The 13,994-nt window shown below is 48.0% G+C and overlaps 1 protein-coding gene across 3 annotated transcripts in view; it reads right to left on the bottom strand.

Moving 5' to 3' along the window:
- The window catches only part of PACC1 (proton activated chloride channel 1), a 32,768-nt gene that overhangs the window by 18,309 nt on the left and 465 nt on the right, over positions 1-13,994 (bottom strand). For all 3 annotated transcript variants that reach the window (XM_068985952.1, XM_068985953.1, XM_068985954.1), the window contains exon 2: positions 9,494-9,590. In XM_068985952.1, the coding sequence (XP_068842053.1) occupies positions 9,494-9,590 (97 nt within the window). The remainder of the gene's footprint in view (positions 1-9,493; positions 9,591-13,994) is intronic.

The following is a 13,994-nucleotide window of genomic DNA, read 5'->3' as shown; positions in this document are numbered from 1 at the left end:
AGAGTGAAGCCAAGGCACAGAGCAGCTCCAGTTCTCCGAAAGGAATTAACGCAACTCCTGCTCTCAACTTCTGTTGCCTCTGAGTCTACTGCTGCTGCCTCCTGTTACGAGGGACTGTGTCAGTTCTCCTCCCTCACAGCTTTGCAACCTGCCTTCTAGCCGTGCCTCTCTCGTAACTCTGCTCCATTTCACTCTCAAAAGTCTTTCTCTCAGTCTCGCATCCAGACCTTCTCCTGAAGAGTATTGTGTATAGGAAAGGGTTCCCCACTGGGCATGTCACAGACACGGCCCTTCTTCCCACTCAACTGCAGACAGCTTCCTTTGGCTCAGGTGCTGGTCCCTGATCGGTCACCGGAAGTACGGTGGTCTGTGCACAGGGGCCTGCCCACAGCCGTTTTGCTTGGAAGGCACCCCCAGCCCCTACGGTCCATGTGGGACCACAGGTTCACTTCAGAGCAAGGCAGCTAAAAGCACACTCACTGTCTGAGTGGCTCATAACTGCGGTGGCAACAGGCAATCAGGGTGCTATATCCTAAGATCACAAGATGAGAGGGAAGGAACTCTGAATGACTGAATTGGTGCATAATAACATCTGAACAAAATCTTCTAAGAGTTGTTAGGGACCTAAAAGGCCATCTGGTCCAACTCCATACCTTGTGCAGCGATCCTGGCCCCGCAGTCATCAATGGACATCGGATGAGGGTCCTGGAATACTGACTCCTAGACTTCAAATTTAACTTCTTTACAGGGCTTTCATTGATCTACAAATTGGCATGTAATGTAAATAAAAAACCGTGGAACTGTTTCTCATCCACACATGCTATGTGTGACACTCCAATGCCTCCTGAGAAATCTGTATGCTGGTCAGGAAGCAACAGTTAGAACCAGACATGGAACAAAGGACTGGTTCCAAACTGGGAAAGGAGTACGTCAAGGCTGTATACTGTCACTCTGCTTATTTAACTTATATGCAGAGTATTTCATACAAAATGCCAGGCTGGATGAAGAACAAGCTGGAATCAAGATTGCCAGGAAAAATAACAACCTCAGATATGCAGATAACACCACCCTTATGGCAGAAAGCGAAGAGGAACTAAAGTTCATCCTGATGAAAGTGATAAAGTGAAAGTGATTAAGTCATTCTTGATGAAAGTGAAAAAGAAGAGTGAAAAAGCTGGCTTAAAACTCAATATTCAAAAAACTAAGATGGTAGCGTCCAATCTCACCACTTCATGGCAAACAGATGGGGAAACAATGGAAACAGTGACAGACTATTTTCTTGGGCTCCAAATCACCGCAGATGGTGACTGTAGCCATGAAATTAAAAGACGCTTGCTCCTTGGAAGAAAAGTTATGACCCATCTAGACAGCATATTAAAAAGCAGAGACATTACTTTGCCAGCAAAGGTCCGCATAGTCAAAGCTATTTTCATGGATATGAGAGTTGGACCATAAAGAAAGCTGAGCGCCAAAGAATTGATGCTTTCGAACTGTGGTCTTGGAGAAGACTCTTGAGAGTCTCTTGGACTGTGAGGAGATCAAACCAGTCCATCCTAAAGGAGATCAGTTCTGAATGTTCATTGGAAGGACTGATGCTGAAGCTCCAATACTTAGGCCACCTGATGCGAAGAGCTGACTCATTAGAACAGAGCCTGATGCTGGGAAAGATTGAAGGCACGTGAAGGGGACAACAGAGAATGAGGTGGTTGGATGGCATCACCGACTCAATGGACAAGAACCTGAGCAAGCTCTGGGAGTTGGTGATGGACAGGGAAGCTTGGTGTGCTCCAGTCCATGGGGTTGCAAAGAGTCGGACACAACTGGGTGAGTGAACTCACTGAATGCTAGAAGTAGACACTGTTACATTTTACCATTATTTTAAAAAGGTGCTAGATATTTGATAAAATGTCCCATGTACTCTTCAGTCAGAAAAACCAAACACTGGCTATTCTGTGGCAAATTGGATGAATGCTTTTCAAAAGTATGTGTGCCTGTGGTAAGTCGCTTCAGTCATGCCCAACTCTGTGACACTATGGACTGTAGCCTGTCTGGCTCCTCTTGCCTGGATTCTCCAGGCAAGAGTACTGGAGTGGGTTGCCATGCCCTCCTCCATGGGATCTTCCTGACCCAGGGATTGAACCCATGCCTCTTAGGTCTCCTGCACTGACAGGTGGGTTCTTTACCACTAGCACCACCTGGGGAGCCCATGCATCCTTCATATATATGCAAACTCACAGTAGGAGAAAGACAAAAAGAATGTACGAGACTTCCTTGAGAAAATTAATTTATGAGTTTTGTAAAACCCATAACAGAACTGTTTCAAAAACCAAACGTGCCCCAGAATGTATTGGTAAGTCAGTCCATTAAGATGTGTGATGAGCAACTCAACTTCTGAAAACATCGTTGAGACCTTTATTCACAGGAAAGGAAACTGGCTGACTACCATAACCCTGCAAAACTCTACCTTGCAGACAGCACTGGGCTAAGATGCATTCAGATTGAGACGAAGAAATGAATTCTTTGTTTATCCTTTTCTTTTTTTTTAGTGATGTGATGGGTTTGTTGTTTTAATTTCATTTTGGTTTTTTTTGAGATATAATTTATATTCCATAAAACAGACCTTTATAAAGTGAATATAGTAGTTTTTAAAATATTCACAAAGCGTACAGTCACAACCACTATCTAATTACAGAACATTGTCATTACCCAAAAAGAAACTCTATACCCATTAGCAGTCACTCCATCTTTATCTTAGTCCCTGGCAACCAACGGTCTACTTTCCGTTGCTATGGACTTACCTATTCCAGGCAAGTCTCATAAATGGAATCATACTGTATGTGACCTTTTGTGTCTGACTTCTTTCACGTGACAATGTTTTGAAGATTCATCCATGTCGTAACATGTATCAGTCCTTCACTCCTATTTATGGCACAATAATATTCCATTGTGTGAACACGGCATTTATCCATTCATCAGTGTACGGACAATCGTGTTGCTTCTACTTTTTGTCTATTATGATCCTGCTATAAGCATTCATTACAAGTTTTTGTGTGGACATACAGTTTTCATTTCCCTTGGATATATAACTAAGAGTGGAACCACTGGGTCATATGGTAACTCTATATTTAAACCTTTTGAGGAACTGCCAGACTATTTTCCACAGTAGCTGCACCATTTTATTAATACATTTTCATTAGCAACATCTGGGGTTTCTAATTTCTCTACATCCTCACCAAAACTTGCTTATCATCATCTTTTTGATTGCAGTCATCCTGGTAGGTATGAAATTACACCTCACTGTGGTTTAGATTTGCATTTCCCTAAAGACTAACAATGTTGAGAATCTATTCATGTATTTATCTGTCATTTGTATACCTTCTTTAGAGAAACATTATTCACATTCTTTGTCCACTTTTAACTGGGTTGTCTTTTATTACTGAGTTATAAGAGTTCTTTATAATTGCTAAATACAAGTCCTTTATCAGATATATGATTTGAAAATTTCTCCCATCCTGTGGGCTATCTTTTCACTTTCCTGATAATATCCTTTGGTGTGCAAGTTTTTCATTTTAATGGGGTTCAATTTACTTTATTTTTTCTTTGGTTGCTTATCTTTGTCTATTCTATTAATATACAGTTGTTTCCGTGGAGAACTAACTAACCAAATGTTCTCAATTTGATTACATCCCTAATACAATAAACTGCTTATTCAATTAGCATGTCGGTCTCATCTCTCCCTTTGAAAAGAATAATAAGCGGTTGTGCTTCCCCTGATAGAGAGGAAATGAACAGACTGAGGCTTTAACCACATTATGGCATCAAATTGCTTCCCTCAGAGAGTAACACTGGGAATACAATCCTGAAAGCCGGGTGCTTAACTCGAACCTCGGCTGCTAAACACTCAGCATCCCTGTACTGTCTTCCTGTCTTGCTACCCCAAGCTCCAGCCCACCTCCTCTTCTGGCCTCCAAATGAGGACGCTTCCCAAGCTCATGGCCCTTCCCTGCTTATTCCACATTCTGTGTCCCTGGCTTTCTTCCAGGCCCCTAAACCTCCCGCTACGGGTCCAGTCCTCAACTCTCTCCTGTCAGTCCTGTAGCTCTCACTGCCTCTGGGCCAGCACCACCCAGACACCACACCCACTGAAGCTTGTCTTCTCATCCAGCCACTTGCCCCTCTGTATGTTATTCTCCTCACCTGGCTTCAAACCTCAGAATCTTCTTTCTTCCTTCTCCCTCTCCCCCACATCAAAACAGGCTATCATATCAGCCTCCTGCCTCTGACATGGCACAGTTGCCTTCAGTTCAGTTCAGTTGCTCAGTCAAGTCTGACCCCATGAACTGCAGCACGCCAGGCTTCCCTATCCATCATCAACTCCCTCAGCTTGCTCAAACTCATGTCCATTGAGTCAGTGATGCCATCCAATCATCTCACCCTCTGTCATCCCCTTCTCCTGCCTTCAGTCTTTCCCAGCATCAGACTCTTTTCCAAGGAGTCAGTTCTTCACATCAGGTGGCCAAAGTATTGGAGTTTCAGCTTCAGCATCAGTCTTTCCAATGAAAATTCAAGGACTGATTTCCTTTAGGATTGACTGGTTTGATATCCTTGAGGCCCAAGTGATTCTTAAGAGTCTTCTTCAACACCACAGTTCAAAAGCATCAATTCTTTGGCACTCACCTTTCTTTATAGTCCAACTCTCACACCCATACATGACCACAGGAAAAACCATAGCTTTGACTAGATGGACCTTTGTTGGCAAAGTAATGTCTTGCTTTTTAATATGCTGTCTAGGTTGGTCATAACTTTTCTTCCAAGAAGCAAGCGTCTTTTAATTTCATGGCTACAGTTATCATCTGCAGTGATTTTGGAGCCCCAAAAATAAAGTCTCTCACTATTTCCATTGTTTCCCCATCTATTTGCCATGAAGTGATGGGACCAGATGCCATGATCTTCGTTTTCTGAATATTGAGTTTTAAGCCAACTTTTTCACTCTCCTCTTTCACTTTCATCAAAGGCTCTTTAGTTCCTCTTCACTTTCCACCCTAAGGGTGGTGTCATCTGCATATCTGAGGTTACTGATATTTCTTCCAGCAATCTTGATTCTAGCTGTGCTTCATGCAGCCCAGCATTTCCCATGATATACTCTGCATATAAGTTAAATAAGGAGGGTGAAAATATATAGCCTTGATGGACTCCTTCCCCGATTTTGAGCCAGTCTGTTGTTCCATGTCCAGTTCTAACTGTTGCTTTTTGACCTGCATATAGATTTCTCAGGAGGCAGGTAATGTGGTCTGGTATTCCCATCTCCTTAAGAATTTTCCACAGTTGGACTGCTTCAACTTAATCCAGCCCCACACCCTGCCACACTCACCTTCCTTAAATGCCCACTTCATTCCTTACTGTTCTGTTCTAATTCCTTTAAATACTGCCGCTCCCTAGAGAAAGGCCAAACCGCCAATGCTGAAACCGCACCCCCAGCCTGGCCCAGCCTGGCTTTCCTACCTCAACTCCCTCTGCTTCTCTCACCAACCCTCTGTTGCAACCGCCGTGCTTCCCACTGATTCTGAAATGTCCTATTTTCATTCCCACCTCTATGTGTTCGCACATGCCACCCCTCCTCCCTGGCCAGCCCTTCTTTTCCACCCATACATCACCCTTCCTTTGGATTAATCACACTTCCTTCACCAACTAGCCCTTGCTCATTCATTCCTGAAGTCCCTGTCTCTACCATTTCTTTGGCCTTTGTTCACTCATTCATTCAAGTTGGCTTAGATATGGTGCTCTCCTGCTCTAAAGCCCCACCTCCCTCTCCCAGAGCACTGATATACACGGGGCTCCTAGACAGGGCCAGGCTACTAACCACTGGAATTACAGCGGGAGTAGAGACGAGACAGACCTTCATGCCTCACAGAACTCCGGGGCAGGCCCAAGGGGTTGACACAACTGAAGAATTGCAGTCGATAGACGTGCCCTCTCAGCTGTGCTAAATGCTACAAAAGAAGAGTAATGAACGCTAGGAACGCAGGCGACAGGGAGAAACAGACCCCATTCAGCTGTTCAGGGCAGGCTCTGCAGGAGGGTTAAGTCCTTCTCAGGGTAGCCTGCCTTCTCTCTCCACGTGGCCTGAGCTCCGGGAAGCAGGCCATGTCTCACTCCCCTTCTTTGCGGTTTTGGCATTTGGCACAAAGATGAAGGAGTCCGTGAGTGACTCTGGTGGATGTCAGGCAGGAGTTTGGGACAAGAAAGCCCCTCATCCAGGAACAACTGAGCCAGAGTCAGAATACATTCAGAGAGACAGGCCTGGGTTCATTGGGAGCCCTGCCATTCATTCAGTCGGGGTACAGAGAAGTACTGTGTACTAAACATCTCCCTCAGAACGTGGCTAGGAGGATTATAAAGCAGTGGTAGAGTCTATACAGAAAGCCCCGCCCAGGCCTGGAACAGGAAAGCACCTAGCAGGCGTGGCTGCTATCATCAGTACCATCAGTTTTATTACCGTGAGGGGACTCAGAGGCACAGCACGGGCTTGGAAAGTTGTACCCCACATCGTCAAAGTCACTGCTGAGACCGGCTGAAGGGACTTCTGAGCACCGGGCTGTCTACAGTCTAAACAGGACACGCATCCAGCCGAGTTTCCCAAAATCAGGGAAGGCTCTTGCTGGCCAACAAACTACCCAAAATCCGCTCTGCCTGGGGGCTGGCTTCCTGCTCTGCCTCGTCTCAGGCTTTGAGGCCCCAGGAATCTGAAGCAGAAAGAGAGGCTGCTAAGGTTGAAGGTCATCATGGCCATGTCCTCATTTGCCTGGCATTTATCTCTGAAAGGAAACACAACAGGAAACTTCGCCTTCCAAGTCTGGCCTCCATCCTCTTCCTGCTGCCTCCATCCATCCTCTTCAGCCTCGGGGCAAGAGGGCCGTGCAGGGTGCAGCAGGCAAAATAATGACCCACCACAGGTGTCCACGTCCTCAAGCTCGGAACCTATAATTACGGCAAGTTACAGGGCAAAGATGCGATTATACTTGCTGATTATCTGACCTTAAAACGGGGAAATGGGACTTTCCATTCAGTGGCTAAGAGTCCACCTGCCAATGCAGGGAACATGGGTTCAATCCCTGGTCCAGGAAGAACCCACATGCCTTGGGGCAACTGAGCCTGTGCGCCACAACTACTGAAGCCCATGTGCTCTGGGCTCCGCAAGCCGCCAACTACGAAAGCTCATGCACCTAGAGCCCACGCTCAAACACGAGAGAAGCCGCCGCGTAAGCCTGTCAGTGCAGTGAACAGTAGCCCCTACTCGCCACAACTAGACAAAGTCCACACGCAGCAACAAACACCCAGCACAACCAAAAAACGCACAGATAACTAATTAAAAAAACAACAACAGGGAAATGATTCTGGATTACCTGGATGAGCCCAGTATAATCACAAGGGCTCTTTAAACATGGAAGAGGGAGGCAGAAGTCAGTGTCAGAATGAGCAGATCTGAGAAAGACCTGAAGGTGGAAGAAGGGACATGAGCTGAGAAAGGCAGGCAGCCCTGAGACGCTGGAAAAGGCACTAAGACAGATTCTTCTCTGGAGCCTCCAGAAAGGCATTGCAGCCTGCTGACACCTTAACTTTAGCCTAGGGAGACTCATTTTGGACTTCTGACCTCCAGGACTGTCAGATAATAAATCTGAGCTGTTTCAAGTCACTAAGTTTGTGGTAATTTGTTATAGAAAAGATAGAAACTAATACACAAGGCTTTCAAAACCTTCTCCCTAGGACCTCAGGGCATTGTCTCCCTCGGAGGCAATGTCCAGAGTCAGAGTCGGGGCAGTCCTGCTACAAGCTTTAGCACACTGGAATTTAACAGAAGGATGCGTAAGTTATTTTTTTTTAAATCACAGGTGCAGTAGAAAGCATCTGGGGTCAGACAGCACCTGATGCAGTCAGTCTGCAGGCCAGCGTTAAGATTCTCCCACAATGCACTTAATCTCCCTGAGCCTTAGGGCCTCAAGTGGAATCAAGAGGATGACCGCCTCACAGGGCTGTCATGAGAATTAGATGGGCCATGGGGATGACAGAGCCTGGCCCAGGGGAAGCAGTCAGTAAATGTTAGCCGCCCTTCCTGCCTCTTTCCTTCTATAAAGTCTTCTCTAAGGATTAGGCACAATCACAGAATTTCCAATCCCATCCCCACCCCTCCAAATATGGGAATCCAGAGGAGCAGAGCCCCACCCCCCTCAATCCACCCAAGAAGCTGGAGTCAGGCAGGACTCCACTCACTCACTCAGGCATTCATTCGACAAATCCTTATTGCACGGCCAGAGCTGAATGGGGAAGCAAAAGGGACTGGTCTCCACCTTGGTGGGGTTTATAGTCTAGTAGACTACACAGACATTAACCCAACAGTCAGGCAAACTCCTATACCATTCCATCAGCCACAGTTCCAAGCCAGAGATGCAGAGGTTACCAGTCACAGTGGATGTGATCTAGCCAGGCAGTCAGACAAGGCTTTGCAGGAAAATAAAAGAGTGAGCTGACAGCTGAAAGATGATTATGCATTAACTAAATGACAGACAGAAGAGAACTCCAGGCAGAGGAATAAAACAACCAAAAAGCCCGGAGCGAGGCCTGAAGAAAAACGCCAGCAGGGTCAAGGGGCAGTGAAAGCGGGGAAGCGGGGAAGGAAGGAAAAAAGAATGACTCTCAGGTCCCACTGGGTGGTGATGGCATTGTCCCTGGAAACAGGAAACACTGGGAGAGGGTCAAGCTGGCAGTGGGGAAACCATGAGGTCAATTTTGGACATGTGGAGTTCAGGGGAACTTTGGGACATCTCGGCAGAGCCATCTCCTGGGAATCAGGGTACACAGCATATGTAAAAAGGTACCTCTGGGCCAGAGATAAAACCAAGGCAGACACGTGTGTGCAAACAGTGACTGAGGCAGGGGAGGGGGCCTGGGCGAGGCCACCCACCAGAGACTGCGAGAAGGAGGCCTCTGACGAATATTTAACACCCAAGAGCGGGAGGGTGACTGCAAAAGAGGCTGCAAGGAGTGGTCTGAGAAGCACAGTGCCACATTATGGAAGCTAAGGGAGCAGAGTGTAGGCAGGAGGAAGAGGTGGTGAAGGTACCAGAGGTTGTCACTGCCAGGCTCTGCAGGATGCTACCTTACTGATGGGACCAGCTAGCTGGGCGACGAAACTGAAGAGGCCTCTTGTCAGAGACATGAGCCTACCAGATAATCTCCCAGAGGGCCCTGGGAAGTGACCCAGGTATCAGAGGCTCAACTGCCGACAGCTTCCCAGGGAAAAAGAAACAGAAAAGCAAAGAACCAAAGTCCCTGCCATTGTATCCAATATGCATGGCTGCAAAACGACGGTGATACTGGAGATCCAACACCAGGCAGGACCACTCCTCTGACACAGGTGTCTGGCTGGACTGGGGCCTGCAGCTGCAGCAATGGCTCAGCACCGGGCACGTCCACCCCCAGCGCTGAGTCCACTCACCTGGTAAGATCCCTGGACCCTGGACCTTGACCGTCTCCTTGTCCCGCTCGTCCGCTTGCTCTGAGTTCTCAACCACCTGATCCAACTCCTCACTCAGCTAAAAGGAGGAACAAAGAGCACAAAGAAGTCAGCTACATCAGCTTTGCCTCTCTAGACTAAAACAAGAAAGCAGAGGCTGCTTCTCACTTAATTATCAAAAAAAAAAAATCACACATTGCAGGGTATGTGCATGTGTGCACGTGAAGTCGCTTCAGTCCTATCTGACTCTTTGCAACCCCATGGATGACCTCCTCTGTCCATGGGATTTTCCAGGCAAGAATACTGCAGTAGGTTGCCAGGCCCTCCGCTAGGGGACCTTCCCATCCCAAAGATCGAACCGTGTCTCTTTAGGTCTCCTGAATACCCAGGAATAGAACCATGTCTCTTTACGTCTCCTGATCGGGCAGGTGGGTTCTTTACCACTAACACCACCGGGGAAGCCCATGATGCAGGGTATGTTATACCAGCTCTACAGATGAACACAATGAAGTTCAGGAATTTCAAATAACTTCTTATATGTTAGTCTTCCAGGGCTACCACAACAAAGCACCACAAACTAGCTGGCTGAAAACAACAGGAATTAATTTATCCCCTCATCGTTATGGAGGCTAGCAAGCTGAAGTCAAGGTGGTCGCAGGGCTGGTTCCTTCTGAAGGCTGAGGCGGAGAACCTCTCCCACGCCTCTCTTCCAGCTCCAGGTGATGCCAGCAACTCCGCGTGCGCCTTGGCTTTTAGGTGCACCCGCTCTCCAGGCCATCTCCACCTTTACATGGAGTCTGTGTCTCCACACAGTCATGCTTCTAATAAGAACACCGAGCAGGCTGATGAAGGGCCATTCTCCTCCAGTACAACCTCGTCTTAACTAAGTACATCTGCAATAACCCTCTTTCCAAATAAGGTCACTCTCTGAGGTGCTGGGGGTGAGGACGTCAATGTATCTTTTCAGGAAACACAATTCAACTCACAAGACTTTCCATGGCCACAGAGACAGGAGCCAAATCCAAGTTAGTCTAGTTCCAAAACCCATGCTCTTAGTCACTTTCCGGAAGAGGAGGAAATGCAAGCTTAGCGTCTGCTCAGGCAGACGATGGAACAGTGAAGTTGGCGTCAGAGCTAAAGTCCACCAACTGAGGCTGCAAATGCAGAACAAAGTGGGGAGGGCAGGCCACCCCAGAGACAGGTGCTAATTAGCAGCCTAATAGCAGGCAACCTCCACCTCACTTCCTCAGTGTTCTCATCTGTCAAATGGGGACAATGAACAGTGGTAACCAACAAGGCTCCACAGTATTAAGAAGAGCAAGAAACACCAGGACCAGAGTGTCTCACTCCAGGTGGCAGCCAGCAGTCCCCTGGATTGGAAGGGTGGGGGCAGGGATAGATTTTCCCAGTATTTTCTTAGGTTCCCAGTGTCAACACTCAAGGTCTCAAGATTTTTTCCGCTTTTTTAATATTTTTCTCATTTTTTCAAAAATAATTTTACTTATTTATTTCTGGCTGCGCTGGGACTTCACTGCTGCTCAGGCTTTTTCTCTAGTTGAAACAAGTGGGGGCTCCTCATCGCAGCGGCTTTGCTTGTTCCAGATCACAGGCTCCAGGCGCGCTGGCTCAGTACTTGCCGTGCGTGGGCTTAGCTGCTTCCTGGCATGTGAGATCCTCCCAGACCAAGGACTGAACCTGTGTCTCCTGCATTGGCACGTGGATTCTTAAACTCTGGACCACCAGGAAAGTCCCTCAAGACATTTTCATTAAAAATTCATCTCTAGGAGACTTGAGCTAAAATAAAGCTTCTACGTACCTAATACTCTTCCATCTCCTCCTCCACGCCTGACCTTTTAGAATCAGGGAAAACTTCTAGTTTAAAGTCTTCCAAGCCCAAAAGAAAAGGAAAACCAACACGTGAAAGAGGGCTAGGAGCTTAAAGAACATACCACAAGAGCCAGGACCCCAGTGGGAACACAGACCAAGAGGGCCCCAGGGCTCTCGCTGGCCAAAGGGAAAGGGAGGTACAAGTCCTGGAAAGGCCCAGCACTCTCGGATCCAAGCTTCACACAGGTTCAGCCTATAACCCTAACAGCCTCCTAACCCAGCTCCCCTCCTGACTACCTGAAGCCATAATAAACCCACCTCCTTGCCTGGCCCTGGCCAAGTTCTCCAGCATGACGCCTGCAAGAAAGAGTCAAGAGGCCGCCGTCTTCTGAAGGTGAGAGACAGGACCTTCAGAATGGGCTACTGAGGAAGGCAAGGGGAGGGGTCCTTCCAGTATCTCCCACCATGGGGAAACAGAAACTGAATCCACCCTTGGCCTTGACCCTGCAAGCAGGATAACTGCCTATGTTTTAGCAAACGTGTTAGGAGCCCTGCTTGAGAAGAGGACGGTAGAGTTTATGTGCAGATGAGGGACAGGGTCCTGTAAACCAGGACCCCAATGCTTTCCAGAAGCAGGAGCTGCCACACCCTGTTAACAAGAACTAGCATTCACTGAGGGGCCACTACTGCCAGGCACTGAGCTAAGCACCCTACATACCAACTCAGCTAATCCTCACAGCCCCATGAGATAAGGACTACCACTAGCTTCATTTTACAGATGAACCGGAGGCTCAGAGAAGTGACTTGACAAAAGCCACACAAATGGCAAGAGGTGAGGCAAGGATAGGAACTCGGGCTTTTTGACTTAAAAGTCCTAGTATTTGGGGATTCCCTGGTGGCTCAGTGGTGAAGTATATATCTGCCCATGCACGGGTACGACCCCTGGTTGGAGAAGATTCCACAGGCCAAGAACAATTAAGCCCGTGCACAGGTGCTGAGCCTGTGTTCTAGAGCGCAGGAGCCGCAACTACTGCGCCTACACAGCCTAGAGCCTGTGCTCAGCAGCAAGAGAAGCCCCAGCATGAGAAGCCTGCGCACCGCAACGAGCAGTAGCCCCCACTCACCGCAACTAGCGAAAGCCCGCGCATCCACAACCCGGCAGAGCCAAAAATAAATAAATCAAAAAATTTTGAAGTCGTAGTATTTATCCATTACGCTCTATTCCCTATAAACCTGAAAACTTGCAGAGTCAGAGTCCTCATTCCCCAGGATTCCTCTACTGTCTTGGGTACAGAATCTAGGGGCCACAAAATCCCAAGCCCTGGCTAAAACCCAACAGGCTCCTCTGGGATAAAGGAAATGGTAGGAGAAACACAGAAATTTGTCCCAAAGTCAGATTCTAGCTCAGATCCTGCAATAAAAAATGGCAAACCTCAGGCAAATATATCATCTGTTTTCAACTTGACTTCCCTTTTTACTATAGGGCAAAGCCATCTGCTTTACAGACTCCACACAGTATCATTTACAAAGGGTGAAATGTACATGAGTATTGATCAGTATTGCTCAAGGCAGCAGCAGCTCACATGAGAGGGACTGACAGAAACTTCAGACTAGTCTGGAAAGTCAGACTGCATGGAACAAGTGAGATTTGAGATCCCTCCTTGTAAAATAAGGGAATTTTAACCAAAGGACTTGAAGCAGCAGTGTGAGCACAAGCATAGCAGGAGCACAGTTTGAAATGGTGAGTTTCCAGTGTGGTCAGAACCTAGGTGGGTGAGGAGATGATGACGGGATAGGGCTGCAGGGCTGTCAGAGCTTGTGAAGAAGTCTGGACTGTTCTGGACAGACCAGTGGCAGCTTCGGGTGTATGTATAAAGGGATGCTCTGGAATCAAGGTAGTGAAGTGAAAGCCGCCCAGTTGTATCAGACTCTCTGCGACCACATGGACCATACAGTCCATGGAATTCTCCAGGCCAGAATACTGGAGTGGGTAGTCATTCCCTCCTCCAGGGTATCTTCCCAACCCACGGATAGAACCCAGGTCTCCCACACTGCAGGCAGATTCTTTACCGGCTGAGCCACAAGGGAAGCCCAGGATTAAGGTAGAACCCTGAGCAAATGTGCACAGTATGGGAGACACCAAACAGGGAGAGGTGAGCAGGGCAGAATCAGGGACTCAAACCTGAGGATGGAAGATGTAAGCTGCCTGAACTTGCCAAGGGAGGGGGGCACGGTGAGGGGCACAGGGGAGGGGAGAGCACCGGAGATGACCAGGGTTTGGGACCCTCGAGGAGGAACAGGAGAGCTGGAGCCAGGAGGAGAAGCTGGTCTGGGGGAAGAGATGGAACCGCTCGTCGGTAGCTCAGGACAGGCAAGAAAAGAGACAAAGAATTGGAAAGTGAGAGTTACAGTCGTGAGAGGAGGTGAGACAGGAGAGAGAAACGGAGCGGAGCGAGAAGCAGCTCTGTGGGAGAAAGCACATTTTCAAAGCTTGCTGGCCATCCGGACGGGCTGTGATGATCGCTACCGCTAGCAGCTGAGGGGCCACGAGGCCCTGGGCATGGAGGTGAGCTGCCGCCCAGCGCGCCTCTACTCCGGCCGGGGAGAAAGAAGGGCGTGGGTTCTTCCACTTGTTGCAAAGAACCCCACCGTCCTC

Source organism: Capricornis sumatraensis, chromosome 14 (assembly GCF_032405125.1).
Source record: "Capricornis sumatraensis isolate serow.1 chromosome 14, serow.2, whole genome shotgun sequence".
Lineage (NCBI taxonomy): Eukaryota > Metazoa > Chordata > Mammalia > Artiodactyla > Bovidae > Capricornis > Capricornis sumatraensis.
The sequence above is the reverse complement of the archived record's forward strand: the minus strand, read 5'-3'. Positions and strand labels throughout refer to the sequence as shown.